Source organism: Odocoileus virginianus, chromosome 5 (genome assembly GCF_023699985.2).
Source record: "Odocoileus virginianus isolate 20LAN1187 ecotype Illinois chromosome 5, Ovbor_1.2, whole genome shotgun sequence".
NCBI classification, from domain to species: domain Eukaryota; kingdom Metazoa; phylum Chordata; class Mammalia; order Artiodactyla; family Cervidae; genus Odocoileus; species Odocoileus virginianus.
In genome coordinates this window covers 2056472-2074792 of record NC_069678.1, presented here as the reverse complement: position 1 = coordinate 2074792, position 18321 = coordinate 2056472, and the positions used below count along the sequence as shown (strand labels likewise).

The 18321-nt window shown below is 51.8% G+C and overlaps 1 protein-coding gene across 1 annotated transcript in view; it reads left to right on the top strand.

Moving 5' to 3' along the window:
• PHGDH (phosphoglycerate dehydrogenase) overlaps positions 1-18321 on the top strand; it is a 31257-nt gene that overhangs the window by 11508 nt on the left and 1428 nt on the right. The window contains exons 4-10 of the mRNA XM_020900704.2: positions 888-942; positions 1031-1129; positions 11673-11805; positions 12299-12447; positions 12870-13022; positions 16107-16239; positions 17307-17437. Of these exons, the coding sequence (XP_020756363.2) occupies positions 888-942; positions 1031-1129; positions 11673-11805; positions 12299-12447; positions 12870-13022; positions 16107-16239; positions 17307-17437 (853 nt within the window). The remainder of the gene's footprint in view (positions 1-887; positions 943-1030; positions 1130-11672; positions 11806-12298; positions 12448-12869; positions 13023-16106; positions 16240-17306; positions 17438-18321) is intronic.

Here is an 18321-nt window from a genome sequence, read left to right as displayed (position 1 = left end):
ATTCTGAAACTTCTGGCTGAGTGATGCTGGGCAAGGTGTTTAATCCCCAGTGCCTACAATCTCCTCCCAACTCTCCCCCCCACCCCCACCATGCAGTTATTGTGAGCATTAAATGAGCTGATATTTAAACATTGGTTCTTATCTCTTCCTTTCTCACTTCCAGAAGAGCCTGAAGGGCCAGGATCCACATAACATATCTTGCGTCTGATTTGTCACATTGCCCTAATTTCCTTTGTCCCCTCTGAAAAACACATGGAGACTCAGACCTCCATGTTGGCTGATAGGAAGACATAGGCTGTGGAGCTTGTGGGTGTGTGTGTGTGTGTGTGTGTGTGTGTGTGAGACAGGAGGTATTATGGTTGTTGGAAGTGTCTAGACTATAGCACCTGCTCACCCCAGTGTAGTCTTACTCTCAAGGGAGAGTAAATATTCAGCTATCCCCTGATATAGAGGAAGATGTTGTAGGTTGTAGCTCTGAATGAAATAAGAAAATGGAAATCTCTGTGCTGGAACATTTGGTGTTGTTAAAATCCCCCAATACACCATTTCATTATCTCTACAAATCCTGGAGGATTAGCCTTTGCTTTCTATATGCCTGGAGTCACTGAGGCCAATATTCAAGCAACTGAGATGGACTCAGAACCTCCTCCCAGACATTTGGCTGGAGACAATCCCAGGGCTCCAAGCCAGGTCTTGTCAAAGGATCCTCCTGCTACACCCCTTTGTCCATCCTCGGTATTTCTGAACCTGAGCCCGCAGACCTATCTTGAGCTTGTCTTCATCAGGGGATGCCCAGCAGATGTGGTAGCCGTGCAGTCTTCACACTGTGCCTCCTTCCTGGGCTGGTGGGGCCTGGGTGGGCCTGCTGAATGTGTCTGTCCTTGCAGGCAGATTCCTCAGGCGGCGGCATCTATGAAGGATGGCAAGTGGGAGCGGAAGAAGGTAAGCAGCTGGCCTTGCCTCCCCCTGTCTGGGTCGGTGTCCACGGTCTACTGCAGGCGCTGACTTGGGCTTCTTTCCCTGTTTGCAGTTCATGGGAACCGAGCTGAATGGAAAGGTCCTAGGAATTCTTGGCCTGGGCAGGATTGGGAAAGAGGTGGCCACCCGGATGCAGTCCTTTGGGATGAAGGTAAGAGGTCGCCAGACCTCTTTGATGTGGGGCTTCCTGTGGCAGTTTTGGAAGAGGCATCTTTGCTTGAGAGAAGCTGAAGGCTTTGTCCTAGGAAAATCTGATGCCCCTTTTAGAGCCCCTGAGTAAATGGGTGGTAAAGCCAGGGAGGGAGGGGACATGGGCCCACCGACCTAGACCCTTGAACTCAGCATCTGGGAATACTTGGTGGAGATCCTTCAGCTCTGGGATGAGTAATTGCCCTGAGTCCCCGTGAAGCAGGGAGGAGTCTTATCCTGCCTGTCCCTTCCTCCCCTTCTGTGAGGGCCTCCTTGTTTTGCTGCTTCTGTCTCCTGTGATAATTCAGAAGACGGGAGCAGATTTGTAACCTTGCAGCAGAGCCCTTGCTGTCCATCCCCTAGCCCCGCTCCGTAGTCCAGAAGAGATTGAGAGGCGCCTCCCTACACACTGGGAGGGGCTTCCCCGGTGGCTCAGATGGTAGAGAATCTGCCTGCAACGCCAGAGACCTGGGTTCAATCCCTGGGGCAGGAAGATCCCCTGGAGAAGGGAATGGCGACCCACTCCAGGATTCTTGCCTGAGAAATCACATGGACAGAGGAACCTGGCGGGCTACAGTCCAGGGGGTCACAAACTGTTGGACACGACTGAGCAACTCACACTTCCCCTTTCACACACTGTGAAAAGATCATAGTGCCCACAGTGGCTGGGAAAACTCACACAGTCCTCAGGAATCTTCCCTGACCCCACCGCCCACCAAGGCTCTGTCTTATCCTGCGCTTGGAGCTCAGTGGTCCTTCCGGTTGAGGGAGGGCTGTCATCAGAAGCAGTGCCGCTCCCCAGCCGCTACCCTGGGGACCCATCCAGAAGACTGTACCAAGAGAGGGGAGACCCACAGGGTGCCCAAGTGGGCGAGAGAGGTGTGGCGGCTGGGTGGGCATCTCCATGTTTACTGTGGCTGTGGAGAGAGGGCTTGTGGGTTCAAACGACAGCCAGGAAACATTAAGGAAGATGGTTTTGAAAATCAGATTATTTCAGATCTAAAAACATTTCCATAAAGCTGTATGGAATTTTCCCTTTTTCCCTTGCTCCTTCCTTTCTGTATGTCCTTCTCACTTTGCATTAGGAGAGACCTTATAGATCAACCCTTAATTTTATATCAACCTCTGAATTTTGTTAAGTTTTTGCTAAGGGCTCATAGCAAATGGGTGGTGAACAAGGACCAGGTGGGCATCCCTTTGTACCACAATCTACGTCTTGTGTACATATCCTATTGATTGAAGTCAGCCAGACATCTCTGCTGAGCTTTAGCACCAGGAAGGAGAGGTACCTTTTTCTGGATCCCTATGAGAAGGGGCATGGCCCCCCAGGATCCATTGATCATGGAAGCAGACCAAAGCCATGTCCTTTGTGCAAGCCACAGGTAGCACTCTCTCCTTTTTCCTTGTTTGTGAGGGCTCAGGGTGAAAGTTCAGCTCCTGGAAAGTCCTGATCATCTAAAAGCAGGGGTCAGGGGTTCAGAAACACTCAGGGCACATGTAGCTGAACACGTGAGTGCTTCACTGATGATGTGGTGACTTTGGGATGGTTGCCAGACCCAGCGGTCAGTCTGTCACGTGTGCTCCCCTCCCGTAGGGTACCACAGTACACTGGGCTCTTCTAACTTGGCAGCACTCATTGTCAAGGACGGGAGACATTTGTGGTGACTTAAGCCAGACAAAAAACCCTACCCTGTTCCCTGAGTAATTGAAGTGATTGATACGCTTGTCCGTTGTTTTAGCGTGCATGAGTGCTCAGTTGCTCAGTTGCATTGGACTCTCTAGACTCCATGGACTGTAGCTCACCAGACTCCTCTGTCCATGGGATTTCTCAGGCAAGAATACTGGAGTGGGTTGCCATTTTCTCCTCAATGGGATCTTCCCTACCCAGGGATAGAATCCCACCTTGGCAGATGGATTTTTTACCAATGAACCACGTGCAAAGCCATCTTGTTTCCTGAATAATTGAAGTGATTAGTAACCTTGTCTGTTCCTTTGGCAGCACTCAGCTACTTAACCGCAGCCCCGGCTGCTTTCCAGAGGCACAGAGGAATACAGGACCTTGAGCATCAGCAGCAGATGTGACTGACAGGGCTCAGCTCAGAGATGTCTAGACCCTGAATATGAGTGCTCATCTGTGTCTCTGGGCATAACACATATCACTTGCCCGTATGCTCTATTCCCAGCATGGTTTTGAGGGTGTGGGTACCTTTTTTGTTGTGCAACATATATCTGCTTTGCTGGGGGTTTCTTCTGTCCAGATGTCTCTGGAGGGTCACTAGACTGTTTTGCTTCTAGTACATGTTCTTTGTAAACCTGAAACACACCTTGGAATGTACCCCCACCCCACATACACCCTACTCCCTCAAAAGCAGCCTGGCTCTGGTTCTTTCCCACTGGCCCAAAGTGGCCTCTTTTTGTACTCAGCTGCTTACCTTGATCCAGCTCTCTAACAGGTTTCTGGATCTGACACATTTTGAATCATATCTCAGTGCAGAGAAATCACTGACCTGCATCATCTGAACCTTGGTTGATGTTTGAGCAGTTGCAGAGAGCAAGATTTTCTAAAGGCCAAGGAAGGAAGATTCTTGCACAAATTGTTAAAGAGATGATTTATCAGCATCCAGGCAGGATGAGTGTTTACTAAACACAAGTTGTTTCAAACTAGTCTTGGTCTCTCTTTGGAAATCAGTAGTAAACTGGTAATATCATGGGACACCCTAGATGTGTATATCTTGACTATTTAAAATTATAATCATGTAATAAGTGAATGCATTCTCATAAAAATGGAAATTTAGATAAAGGTCTCCTAGATGACCATCCCAATCTGAGTTTCCTTAGGTAGCATCCGTTTGATATATGTAATCTCAGACTTTTTCTATGTATTTACATGGAATACAGGTTTCTGGGATACAGGTACAGTTCTGTACCTATGGAGGAGTTTTAGCCTAGAGATAGTAGAATGTTGTGCATGTTTTTAAGATAAAAACATATGTCTTGGAATAAATAGATTTACTATATTTTTAAAGTGTTGCATGGAATTCCTTTGAAGTGATAAATTGCTTTTATTTGGTAATTACCTCAACGATGAACATTTTAGATCATTTGTAGAATGTGGACTTTAGTACACGTTGGTGAGGTCTTTCATGAAAACTTTGAGATTAAGATGGAGATCGTGAGCTCAGTGCTGAGGGTTTAGTAACTGGCTGAAGGATATATTCATGTCAGTCTGCAGGGGGATTGGTTCAGGATGGTGCAGGGCTCTGCCTTACTCACTGTGCTCATCAACAGCCTGGATGATGTGTCATTTGTGGATGACAGGAAGCAGAGGGAATTAATACTTAAATGTTCAGACTTAGGTCCTGAGAGGCATAGGAAGTCTAGAATAGTTGGGCACCCTAATAGGAAATTTAATTGGAATACATGTCAGTGCCCCACATATGAGGCCCCAGAGCAAGTAGACTTGGGTGTAGAGAGGTGTTTATAAAGGCTTTTCCAGGAGAGGAGGCCTTTTAGTTGACAACAGTGCAGTGTGATTAATAGTGACATGGTTGATAGAAAAGGTTCTGTGACTCTTGGCAGCATTAAAAGAAGATGGCTTTCAGAACAAGGGGGTGACATTCTTCATGCTCTGTACTGATCAACTCCTGTTGTGAGTATTTGAGCAGTCCAAAACCCCATGTTCTGCAAGACTGTGAAACTTGGGAGTTAGGGTGATAGGAGGGGAGCCCACACATCTGTGCTTCCTAAGAAAGGGTGGAGGCACTAGGATCTCTGAGCTCATCAAGATGTGGGAGTCACAGGGGAGGCCTTGAAATAACCAAAGGGAAGTCATATAGAAGAGTCACACTCTCTGAGAAGTAGATCCAGGAAGGAGCACTAGAGTGCAGGCTGGAGAGGCAGAGTTACCGACAGAGCTGGCCTCAGTGGAATAAGTGGTCTCAGGAGAGAGTGAGTCCCCACCACTGCAGATACACTTGCAAGACCAGATAACGACCTGGCCAGCAAGTGAAGAGGGAATGTGAACACAGACACAGGTGCTCTTTGAGCCCTCACATCTCTGAGTATACATCACCCCAGTGGGCTACCAGTTTCTTTAAACTGTGAAATGGCCCTGGCCATGAGCTAGCTCACTGTGTGATCATAGGTAATGGTGCCAAATTTTTAAGGACTGGGTTTGTTACAGTAACTTGGGAGAACAACCTAAAGTCATAAAGATGGGACTTCCCTTGAGGTCCAGTGGTTAAGATTTCACCTTTCAATGCAGGGGTTGCAGGTTCCATCCCTGGTTGGGAAGCTAAGATCCCACATGCCTTTTGGCCAAAGAACCAAAACTGAAAACAGAAGCAGTATTGTAACAAATTCAATAAAGGCTTTAAAAATGTTCCACATCCAAAAGGTCTTTTTTAAAAAAGGACATAGACTGGACCAGGAGGCGTGGAGGACCCTGAGTTGTTGTGGTTGGGCCAGCTTGAGCAGGACAGTAAAGCCCGTAGATGTTATTTTTATCATTCTCTTCTCTCCCAGCACCTGGGGTCTTACCCTGTTCCTGATCTGTCACCAGGCTGTTAACCACTAATCAGGCTGGTGTGTGTGCGCTCAGTCACATCTGACTCTGTGTGACCCCATGGACTGTAGCCTGCCAGGCTCCTCTGTCCACAGGATTCTCCAGACAAGAACACTGGAGTGGGTTGCCATGCCCTCCTCAAGTTAATCTTCCCGACCCAGGGATCAAACCCACGTCTCTATGTCTCCTGCATTGGCGGGCAGGTTCTTTACCACTAGTGCCACCTGGGAAACCCAGTTAGGCTGTTAATGGGATGACTGTTATCTGACCCTCTCTAGGGTATCAGGAGTTAAGACCTGACCCCATCATGCCACAGGAGCTGTAAGGAGAGACCTTCTTGTGCTCAGATGCTGGGGGTGGACCATCCCTTTTCCTCCCTCCCTTTGTGACTGTCTTGTCACTTAGGGAAGGGGGAGCTTAGCCAGGTGGCTTCCCAACAGCACGTGGTGTGTGAGTGGGGATGGGTGAGGGAAGAGCCCATCTATGCCAGCACAGGCCTAGAAGGAGCCTTGGAGGCCCCTAGAGCAGCTGCTGACATGCTTGAGCCATAGGTACACGTGTGGGTTTCTGGATAAATCTGGCAGCCCACAGCCCACTGGTGTTCTGAATCACTTGAGTCTTAACACACTAATATTCTTGTCCTCAGTAATGTTGCTGGATAACAGATTATAACTCTGAAAGCTCAACTCATTCAAGCTGGCCTGTCCCCTGGAATGGCTTAACAGGCCCCAGCCAATCAGGAGCTGAGCCTTGTACTTTCTTATCAGGTTTTCGGTGAGGAGCAGGCTAGCATCTCTTAACAGTTTCTTTGTGGCCAGTATTGTGATGAGTCTGACATTAGCCCGAAGGGAGGGATGTTTGACTCAAGGCTCCAGTTGTCACTAATTCCTTTGGGTCTTGCCAATGTTTACTGAGTTAGTTAGACAAAGCTGTGGATTGAAGGCAGGAGAAGGGGATGACAGAGGATGAGATGGTTGGATGGCATCACCGACTCGATGGACATGAGTTTGAGCAAGCTCTGGGAGTTGGTGATGGACAGGGAAGCCTGGCGTGATGCAGTCCATGGGGTCACAAAGAGTCAGACATGACTGAGCAACAGAACTGAACTGAATATTTACTGAGATCTGCTGTGTTAGATATCATGCTTACAGTGACCCTCTGGAGTCAATATTATTATCCCAGTTTACAGATAAGTAAACTTAGGCCCAGGAAGTTTACGTGAAATGCTCAAGATAATAGGACGAGTAAGGGGTGGAGTCCAGCTCCGACTCTGGGCCTCTTGGGTCCCAATCTGGTGCTCTTTGCCCAGCAACACCACCACTGCTGTCTTTCCTCCTGGTTCCCGTTGGTAAATCAGTCCCTGCACCACGTCCCTGTGCTCAATCATTCACACAACAGGCAGCTCCCATCTCAGTCTGGTGCCTGCCAGACTTTCTGCCCCAGAGCAGTGATTTTCAGATTCTTCCCAGAGTCTCAAGTTTAGATACATAGCAAGGACGTGGAGGGGCTTCCCCAGAGGCTCAGTAGTAAAGAATCCACCTGTAGTGCAGGAGACACAGGAGACACGGGTTTGATCCCTGGGTCAGGAAGATCCCCTGGAGAAGGGCGTGGCAACCCACTCCAGTGTTCTTGCCTGGAGAATCCCATGGGCAGAGGAGCCTGGTGGGCTAGAGTCCACAAAGAGTCAGACATGACTGAGCGACTTAGCACGTACACGTGCACTCCAGGACGTGGAGTGTGGGCCCAGGGAGAGAGCAGGTGGTGGGGCTTCTGGGCCTTCACCGCTGTGGTTTTGAATTGATCTGGTTTTATGTTATCATTATTTTGGCTGCACTGGGTTTTGTCGCTGTGCAGAGGTTTTCTCTAGCTGCCATGCACGGACTCCTCATTGTGGTGGCTCCTCAAACAGAGCTCTAGGCACTCAGGAGTCAGTAGCTGCAGCCTGTGGGCTCGGCAGTTACAGCTCATGGGCTTAGTTGCCCCACGGCACGGGAGGGGGGATCTTCCCAGACCAGGGATTGAACCTGTGTCCCCAGCATTGGCGGGTGGATTCTCAACCTCTGGACCACCAGGGAAGTCCTGATATGGTTTTATACTGAGTTTGTGTTTAAGATTTCATTGTGTGGTTGGGGGGAGAGTGCCAACGCTAAACTCAGAGATTGGCTCTGGGACAGAGAGAGGGTGCCTGACCATTAGGCTCCTCTGTTGGAGCCCTTTTATACCTTGAAGGCCTCCCTGATCTCCTCCACCCACAGGCAGCCAGAGGGACCAGGAGCAGTATGACTGGTCTCCCAAGGCTGCCTTCTATGACAGCAGCTAGGAGGTCACCTGGGAGCACCACTTGAAAAGCTAGGGTTCCTCTGTTGCCCCAACATCAGGACTCTGTCCTGGGGCTGGAGTTGGAGTGGGGAATCCCTTTACACATCTCCCTAAGGCTCCTCTCTCGGAATAGATGGTATGAACCCGGAAGTGCCTGACATCTATGTATTTGGCATCTGACCTTTCTTGGACACATCAGAACCCGACTCGGGGTCGGTCCCCTGGGCCTCATGTCGCCCTTTTTAGCTCCCGGGACATGTCTCCTGGTATAAGAACCCTAGCCCTTAGTTGAGTTCAGCCCCTATCTCTCTTGAGTGAAAAGTGAGAACAGGGTAGAATTCTTCCCTTGTAGTTGTCTGCAGATGAAGGAGGTGCTGTCTTTCTGTGAAAGAAAGCTGAGTCAGGGCCTGCTGACAGCTGTGGCAGATGCTTATCTCTCCTGCACCCCACCCCCACCCCCCCCTTAGCCCCAGGCACCTGCAGCAGGGACACTGGGCTAGACTCAGCCTGCAGGAGCCTTCCTGTTGGCTGCCCCACGCTGATTCTTGGCTCCTGAGAGCCCAGAGGCAATAGGGTTGTGTGAACTTGCTCGCATGGGGAGAATGGTTCACACCATGTTCCGCATGAAAAAAAAAAAGTATATCTGGATTAGAGATGAATGGGACATTGTTCCAGCCAGCCTCAGAGCCAGTGGACAAAGAAGACTTATGAGAACCAGGGCAGGGTCCTCTCCCCTCCCCTGGACATTTCATTCTCCCCATGAGAAAGGAAGAGTTTACCTCTGTGGAATGGCCATGAGCTCACCATCCTGTAAGGGCGTGGGGGGGGCAGCCTCTTTCCCCTATACCTCCATGAGGGTTGGAGTGGGACCCACTTGGCTTCTTTGGTCCCACAGAGCTGACGATGAATCAAAAATGTGATTCTAAAAGCTACACCTCATTCATAACTGTTTTCTGTTTCTTCTCTAGGAAGGCTGACTTGATCTAGGAATCATCTGTGCCATGATTTTCTAAAATAACTTTTACATTTCCCTAGCTTCAAAAGAAATTCATGATCAGTGGGGGAAACTTGAAAGAGTATAAGAAAGCATAAAGGAGAAAAAAGTTAATTCCACCACCTAGAGATAACCACTTTTGAAATATTAGGCTTTGTGTTCTTTCTGTTGGTGTTTGGTTTAATCCTGGGCCAACTCTGAATATTTTCTCAGGGAGCTTTCTTTTCATGGAACATTGAATTGTTGAAAGTCAGAGGAGGGGTCACTTTGAAAGTGTCCACCTGCTCCTTTTCTTAAAGTTGAGGGTCCAGGTCTGGAGGCACTGACTTGCACCTGGACACACAGCTGACCGCACTTGAGGCTGGACTCAGGCCCATCTCCTGGTTCAGAGTCTTTATCTTGGGTCCTGTAGACCTGCACAGCTCAGTCAACTGTCCTGACTTCTTGAGCATTTCAGCACCTCTGAGAGTCTTATGATTTATATACCTCTTCCCCATCAGGTCCCTGTGGCTGACATGGGCCAGGCCCAAGGAGAGAGCCTGGGGAAGCCTTCTTGGGTAGACCAGGAAGGAAGTGGTTAGGTCTTTGCTGTTGCAAGAGAAAAATGCTTCTTACCTGGCTGCACATCCTTCCCAGCTGCTTGTGCAGCCTTGGCAATCTTCAAAGCATCGCCCCTGCTGAGAAGTATGTGGCTGGTAGCCAAGATTCTGATGTAGAAGAGATGTTTCCATCTCATTCTATCCCTGTTTTCTCAGGTGGGGGCTGTGGGCCTCCCCACTCCACCCCTGATTAGCAGGTAGGAATCAGGAGCCCTGGATCCAGAATACTTGTGTCCCAGTTCTACCACTTGCTACCTCTATGACCTTGGTTAAATCATTTAATGGACTTCCCAAGTGGCTCAGTGGTATAGAATCCACCTGCCAATGCAGGAGATGCAGGTTCAATCCCTGGGTTGGGAAGATCCCCTGGAGAAGAAAATGGCAACCCACTCCAGTGTTCTTGCCTGGAGAATCCCATGGACAGAGAATCCTAGTGGGCTGCAGTCCACGGGGCCGCAGAGAGTCGGACACGACTTAGCAAGTGAGCACGCAAATCATTTAACCTCTGCCTTAGTTTCTTCATATGTAAAACAGGGAAGTAATAGTATCTAACTCATCAAGTATGAGATGCATGTTGTTGTTTGTTGTTTAGTTGCTAAGTTGTGTTCACCAGGTTCCTCTCTCCATGGGATTTTCCAGGCAAGCATACTGGAGTGGGTTGCCATTTTCTTCTCCAGGGGATCTTCCTGATTCAGGGATCGAACCCTTGTCTCCTGCATTGGCAGGTGGATTCTTTAGCAGTGAGCCACCAGGGAAGCCCCATGAGGCACATAGTTAATACAAAAGGTGTTTGCCATCATCAGCTATGAATCTGTGTCTTTTCTTGCTTCTCATGAGCTTTGTCTTCTCTAGCGTTCCCTCTTCCCATCAATACATGATGACCTTTCGCTGATTTCATGGGTTCGATGAAGTTTATACCCCGAGTTTCCTGTCTGCCCTCATCTCCCAGGAGCCAGCCTTCCCTCCTTCTCTGCAGCCTCAGGGAGGTACCTCTGCTTTGGGGGCTGTCCCCTCCCCGCCAGCTCAGACTGTGGTTCTTTCTGGATCCTCCCAACCCATGGTGCCTCTAAGTCTCACTTTCCTCCTCTTGATGTCCTTCCCCTCCCCAGTCAAACCTGCCTTGTTGAAAGGATCTGCCGTTAGTCATTTATACCTCTGCCTGATTAGTCACCCAGTTATGCCTTCCAAGACGAGATACACTTTAAGCCTTGTGTAAAGAACCTTTGAGAGGCAGGACTGTACTCTACCCACCTGGTGTCAGCACTGGTGTTTCACCCCCTTCCCCAGTGGTGAGTCTGTCTTGTTGATAGCCCTGCTGGGTACCACCACCACCCTCCTTTCTCACCTCTTCCTCGCTCCGTTGAAGTGGGCGGTGTGCCTGCCCATCTTCTGGCCTGTGGGGCCTCCAGCTGCAGCCAGCTTCTCCCTCCCTTTCCCTCATGCCCTCTGACCGCATCACTGCTCCCCACGGGATTGTCCTTCCTCACGGGGGCTCCCCACTTTCCAAGGGTGTCTGAGCTTCGCTGGTTCAGCCACATACCAGCTGCTTCCGCACCCGTTTATGGTCCAGAGCTTGGAGGTGGGCGAACCTCCCTTTGAATTCTGACCCTGCCTGCTCCAGCGTGGATGCCCCCCTTCCTTCAGATCTAAAGTAGGAAGAATAATACTACCAACCCCCTTGAATTACCGTGGGAGATAAGCGGGTATTCTGCTAATCGTTAAGTTGTATCTGACTCTTTGCAATCCCATGGACTGTAGCCCGCCAGGCTCCTCTGTCCATGGACTTCTCCAGGCAAGAATACTGGGGTGGGTTGCCATGCCCTTCTCCAGGGGATCTTCCTACCCCAGGGACTGAACTCCAGTTTCTTGCGTTGCAGGCAATTCTTTACCATCTGAGCCACAAGTGAGGGAAGGCTTAAGAGTAGTGCTCGGTTTAGAGTCAGTGCTCCATGAACGGTAGCCGTGATTAATAATACCAGTGCTGACAATCAATAGTGACACTTACCCTCGCCCTCTCACATGTCCCCAGACGATAGGCTACGACCCCATCATCTCGCCAGAGGTCTCAGCCTCCTTCGGTGTGCAGCAGCTGCCCCTGGAGCAGATCTGGCCTCTCTGTGACTTTATCACTGTGCACACACCTCTTCTGCCCTCCACCACAGGTAGGTGCGTCCCTACCTTGCAGGTTGACCACAGAGGCCACCAACTAGGTGAGGGTGGGCCTTCAGTCTGGGCCTTCTGCCCACGCTGGGGACCAGTTATGGTGGGAGGGTAGCATCCAGATCCTGTGAGCATGGAGCATGGTGATGCTTTGTTACACGGCCCGGCACCAGATCGAGGAGGGGTGAGCTGGCTGGAAATGCACAGGGTCTGGGTGAACTGGGTCAACATGTAGTATCAGTGACTCCGTGGATACTTCCTTGGATCACTGCCTGAAGCACTAAGATCTCAGGGACGTTTGAGATGTTTCTCAACTGAGTCTGGTCCGAATTCGTCCTGGCCCACAGCATCTGAGAAGCGGGCAGTGAGACCAGAGAGGCTGTAGTCCCCCAGGAAGGAGGCGTGTGGGGAAGAGCCCATGGTGGGGAAGGTGGGGCCTCTGGAGCCAGAGCCTCCCCACACCATCGCTGCAGGAAAGGCCTCCTTCCCTCCCAGGCCTGCTGAACGACAGCACCTTTGCCCAGTGCAAGAAGGGGGTGTGCGTGGTGAACTGTGCTCGAGGTGGGATCGTGGACGAAGGCGCCCTGCTCCGGGCCCTGCAGTCGGGTCAGTGTGCTGGCGCCGCACTGGATGTGTTCACGGAGGTAAGTGCCTGCTCGGCGTAGAGGGCGGAGGGGAGGTGGGAACAAAGGGCCTTGGGCTGGAAGCCCAGCTGAGTAAAGGCCTTGGCTTACTGTCTCTAGTGGGAGAAATTATGTTGCCCAAAATAACACCTCTGTGTCAGGAGGTAGGTAGTATTAACCCATCTTACAGATGGGGAAACTGAGGCTCAGAGAGATGGAGATGTGCCCAAAGCACATGAGTAGTAAATGATGGAGCTGAGATTGGAATCCAGTCTATGACTGTTCTGCTGTGATGGAACATTGATGAGGAAGCCAATTATTGCTGAGTCCATTGACCACCCGGGCGAAACAGAAGTAGGAGTTGGCATTGCTCCTGCTCTCTCCCCCTCCAGTTCCTGAGGTAGTCCATAGCACCCCACCCAGAGATGTCTCTTTCTGGTCAGGAACCACCCCGGGACCGGGCCTTGGTGGACCATGAGAATGTCATCAGCTGCCCCCACCTGGGCGCCAGCACCAAGGAGGCCCAGAGTCGCTGCGGGGAGGAGATTGCCCTCCAGTTTGTGGACCTGGTGAAGGGGAAGTCCCTGGCGGGGGTTGTAAGTATGCCTTGTGGGGCTGGGCCCAGAAGGAGAAGTCAGAGGAGGGCATATTTTAGCTGGGAGTGGGGACAGGGGGGCTGAGCAGTGACCAGATTCAGCCCTAGGAGCCCACGATAAGGGACTGCATTTGACAAGCCGGCAGTGCTCTGGCTGGGGCAGCAGGAGCTGCCCTGCTGTTTAACCTTCAGAGCTGAGGCCCGGCACCCCGGAGCCAGCTTAGCTTGCTCTATTGTAGGCTTGCTGCTGAGACACTGTTTTTTTGCCCCTGCGCCATGCCTCTGGAGAAAGGCTCCTTTGTTCTCTGCAGGCCTTGGGAGTGAAGGAGTGAGGCTGGCGTGATGGCGGGGTGCCCAAGGTTGGGTGAGTGGGGTGGGATGGACCGAAGAGAAAGCCTTGATAGGGTGTTCTCACCTCATCTCACTTTGTAACACTGAGCACATCTTTCATCCCCGCCTCTTAGAATCCTGAGCAGGGGTCCACCCTGCCCCTGTAAGGAGCTCTCCACGCCTGCTGGCTCCTTAATTTCTCCAAATCGTGACTTCTTGATTGTGCTCCCAACAGGCCCTTCCTGGCCATTTGTTTCTTCTCCAAGCTGAACCTGACTTATACTTCAGGTCCTGTCTCATTCATTCAGTCTTCAGATGGTCCCTAAGCCCCAGCGGGTGCCAGATGCTGCCATAGATAGCCCTTTGAGGACATGGGGGTGAATAAGGAGGGCTTCCCAGGTGGCACTAGTAGTAAAGAACCTGCCTTCCAATGCAGGAGATGTAAGAGACGTGGGATCGATCCCTGGGTTGGAAATATCCCTTGGAGGAGGGCACAGCAACCCAGGCCAGTATTCTTTCCTGGAGAATCCCATGGACAGAGGAGCCTGGTGGGCTACAATCCACAGGGTCACAAAAGAGTTAATGACTGAAGCGACTTGGCACAGCAGGGGTGAATAAGGAACGCAGAACTCTTCTTCAGGGGGCTTGCCACCTGCCCCTTCACGAAGATTTGCTTGGCCTGTCTCCATCCCAATCCTTTTGCCACGAGCCACATTCTTGTTATTAAGATTTCATGAGTTTATATTTTAGTCCTTAATTATACTCTTTTAAGTTTTCAGAGGATTAAAAAAAAAAACCCCAAAAACCCAAAGCAGGATGTAAGCTTTTCTGTAGCTCATGTGGCTCTACCCCAAATACTTAACCAGTAATGAATGGGGGGGGGGGGCGGCAGGGCTGGAGGGTGGTCCCTGACCTTCCTGGCTGACATTCAGCATAGGGCTTTTCACTTCTGAGGACAGAGTTATGGCAGGAGAGACACAGGGTGCTTTGTTCACCCTTGTTTGAGAGCCCAACTCTCCAGGCCACCGTGACCTCTACACCCTGAGAAAGTAAGGGACCCATGAAATGACCCCTTCTTACTCAAATGGTCAGATCATTAAACTTAGTTTCAAATTAGGAACAAATGCCTGTTTTACCCTTTAGTGGCTCGGGTACAATAGGCATTTGTAAGAAAGACCTCCTTGTCACCCAGGAAGCCCCACTGTCCCTCATTCTTTACTGGGCCCTCTCCAGTTCCTTTCTGCTGTGACCTGAGGCACAGACTAGCTTGAAGATCAGGTTGGTGCCCAAATGTCTTGGCTCTTCCTGGAGCCTCCCGCTCATCTTCTAGAGAAGACAGATGACCCTTTAACTCGGGAGACGTGTGGCGAGCACCGCCCTGGCCCGCCCGGGGAAGGAACCAGGTGTGGTGCCTGCCTGTGGGGCTTCTCTGGTGAGCACTTACCCCTTGCCCGCTGCAGTTCTCACCCCGCAGCTGTTGCCTGGCTCTTCAGTTCTCCCCTCGAAGTTCTGAGACTCACTACCCTTCAGAGAGGATCAAAGGGGAGCCGGCTGTGGGGTGCGGTCACACCCGGGACCCCCTTAGCTCCCCCTTACACAGCAGGGTCTGCTGGGGAGTCCTGCCTCCTCGGCTGTTTCCATCATTATGACTCCGTCTTCTTTAATGCTCTGCCAGTTTTCTCTGTGAAAACAGGAATAGAAACATCCAAGTTTTCCTCTCATTACATCTGCCTGATTGGATTTGCATCCAATCCCAGGATTCTAATTAAACCCTTAGATGATTCTCTTTACAGGTTGCCTCAGTGTAAGTGGCGAGATCCTTAACTCAGAGTCAGGACAACTTGAACAAGATGAAATAGACATTTTGACCCAGAACATGCTGCTTTGTTGTCAGCGGCGGGTCCAGCTGGCCAGACCCTAGACTTCATAGCATTGGAGGCTTATGTGGCTTCTGCCTCTTTTCAACTGCCCAGCAGGCCTGTGGTGGACTTCACAGGAGTCCACATTTGAAGAGTGATAGGATCATCAAAAGTGTATAAATTCAGGGAATTCCCTGGTGGTCCTGTAGTTAGGACTCAGCACATTCACTACTATGGCCTGGGTTCAATCCCTGGTTGGGGAACTGAGATCCCACACGCTGTGTGGTATGGCAAAAAAACAAAACAAACAAGTATATAAATCCAGCCTTACAAGTTGTGATATTTAGACTGAGTGTTTTGTGACAGTGGAAGAACACACTTAAAATCAAGATAGAAAATAAAAATGAAGGCAGATAGGAAAGCCATTCCAGAGAGACCCACCACTCTAGGTCTAAGTGACCTGTGACTCTCCACATGGTTTATGTCAAAGACCCATCCTCCTTCCTTTCCACAGGAAAATCAAATCTCTGATGAAGTTGGGGAGGGTGGCGGCACATTCAGAGAAGAGGGAGATGTCCCTTCCCTCTCTTCCCTGCTCCCCTTTTGGCAGTTTGAAGTGGGGGAGCCTTTTGTGTTAGAACCAACAAGAGGAGCCAGGGAGCTGTGCCGTTTTCTGGCTCTATAGCGCTCCTCAGCAACAGGAACAAGCTGTCATCTTGTGGGTGGCTGATGAAGGTTGGCACCCCAAGGCCCCCCAAAACCAGGCTGGCCCCCTGCTGCCTGCTCTCCATGTGGAGCTAAGGCTTGGCCTTAAGACCTTGTCTGGGAGCCGAGTCGGTCAGGGGTGCCCTGTCCCTCCCCTTCCTGACCTCAGTCCTGCTCCCCTTTCTCTGCAGGTAAATGCCCAGGCCCTTGCCAGCATCTTCTGTCCACACACCAAGCCTTGGGTCAATCTGGCTGAAGCTCTTGGGGCGCTGATGCAGGCCTGGGCTGGGTCTCCCAAAGGGACCATCCAGGTGGTGACACAGGGTGAGCTGGGGACTCTGCAGAGGGAGGGCGAAGAGGGCTGTGGACTCTGCCTCCCAGCGGGAATGTCTGCTGCAGGCCACATGTTCTTGTGACCCCACGTCTCACATTCCATCTGAGTATGGCTCGCTTGCTACCAAGTGAGGACAGAAAGGGAGGGGTACACAAAGTCATTGGGAAGTATGCTTAATTTTCGGAAGTCCTGTTATGCAGTATTTTTAAAATGTGCATCTTTGGGATGCGAGAGGGGCCTCCACAAGGTTCGGAGTTTCCTGTGGGAGGCAGTAGGATGGGTGGAGGGAGTCTGGGGGAAGCAACAGAACCTTTATTCCGGTTTTGACCCAGTTGCTTACCTGCCGTGGGACTTCCCCTTCTCTGACCTGTGGGTTCTTCACCTGTGAAGTGAAAGCTGAGGTGGGTGTGTCAGAGGAGGCAGATGCTGGGGTGTTTTGTGCTCTGGAACATTCTAAGGTGGGCTCCCCAGCAGGCTGACATCCTCGGGCTCAGCTGGGGAGTGGGTCCCCTGTTCTCTGCAGAGGCCTGTCCTTCCCATTGACTGTTGGACATCTTCTCACTTGCGGAAAGACTGGAGTGGCGGGGTAGTGGTGGGGAAGACCGCTAGCATTGCCAATACCTGGAAGGGGCAGAGCCAGGGCCCCCGTGGCCGGGTGCCCAGGCCCCAAGGAGACGAGGCAGGGAGGTTGGCTCAGGTGCTTCAGTTGCCCTTTCTGCTTCCACTTGCTGAGACCAGCAAGGGTGTAAGTGCCGAGTAGGGGTGAGGGTTCAGGCAGACCCAGGTGGCCGGGCTGGGGCCAGTGGAGTTGGGCTGGGTTCTGAGAGGAGTCTCTTAGGCTGGTGTAGAGACTCCCCGGCGTGGACCCCCAGTGTGTCTCCCACCCCTGGCTGCCTCTCCGTCCACCAGAGGGAAACAGAACTGCCCAGCAGCCTGGGCTTGGGCCCCCCCAGGGTGGTAGGAACCGTGTGACCCAGCGCACAGGGTCAGGGTGTACTGCCTGCTCCCCTGTTGTTCAACACACAGCGCCCTGACGGCGACTTCTCTCCGTCCCCAGGATCATCCCTGAAGAACTCCGGGAGCTGCCTGACCCCCGCCGTCATCGTCGGCCTCCTGAAGGACGCGTCCCATCAGGCGAATGTGAACCTGGTCAACGCCACGCTGCTGGTGAAAGAGGCCGGCCTCAATGTGCGCACCCTCCCCGCCCCTCCTCTCCACCTCCTCCCCTGCATCCGTCATTCAGAGCTCCTCGCAGCTCTGCTCACTGATGGGGAGCCCCGCAGGGCGTGAGTCCTGCCCGTGACAGTGCCTACCTATGGGAGACAGCCATGACCTCCCCACGTGCCGGCCCCCGAGCATCACCATGAGAACTGATACCCGTGAAGGTGCTGTATGTATAAGTGCTCTGTGAGCAAGAGGGCCAGCAGGAACCCTGCTTCCCAGCCAAGAAGGAGATCTCAGAGCCCGGCTGGGAGCTGGGAGGTGGCCCCGCATCAGCCTCTAACTCTCCATCCAGCACTCCTTTACCACCCCACGCAGGGTCTGGGCTAGTCTGCAAACTCTGGGAGCTCACCACATACCCTCTTATGCTCTGCGACCCTTCATGGCTTCCCTGCAGTGTCTTCCTTTCTGGTTCCCTTTTAAGATCAAAGTCTGTGTTTCTCAGCCAGTGGGAGCTGGCGGAGGCAGTGGGCAGTGAGCTTCCATTGCCCCCTTCCTCTCCTCCACCTGCTCTCTTACATCCTGGGTTGGCCACTGCTTTTGTGCAGGGAGCAGGGATTCAGCACCGGAGGGATCAGGCTGGACCGCCTCTGGTGGCTGGGCTGCTTGTCCAGCCCTTCTCACAGCCCTGCCTCCCTCCCTCTGCCTTTTCCTCCTCCCACCCTCCCCTCTAAGCCTTTACCTGTATCCGGTAGATCTCTTCACCCTCCTTCAGGGAAGAAGCTCCTGCTCGGGGGCGCCAGGCTTGCCCATCTGCCCTCTCCCCTGACCCTGAATTGCTAAGTGTGGCGGCCAGGCTGATGCCTACTGATTGGCAGTTAGGCCGAGGGAGGGAGTGGGCATCACTGTGC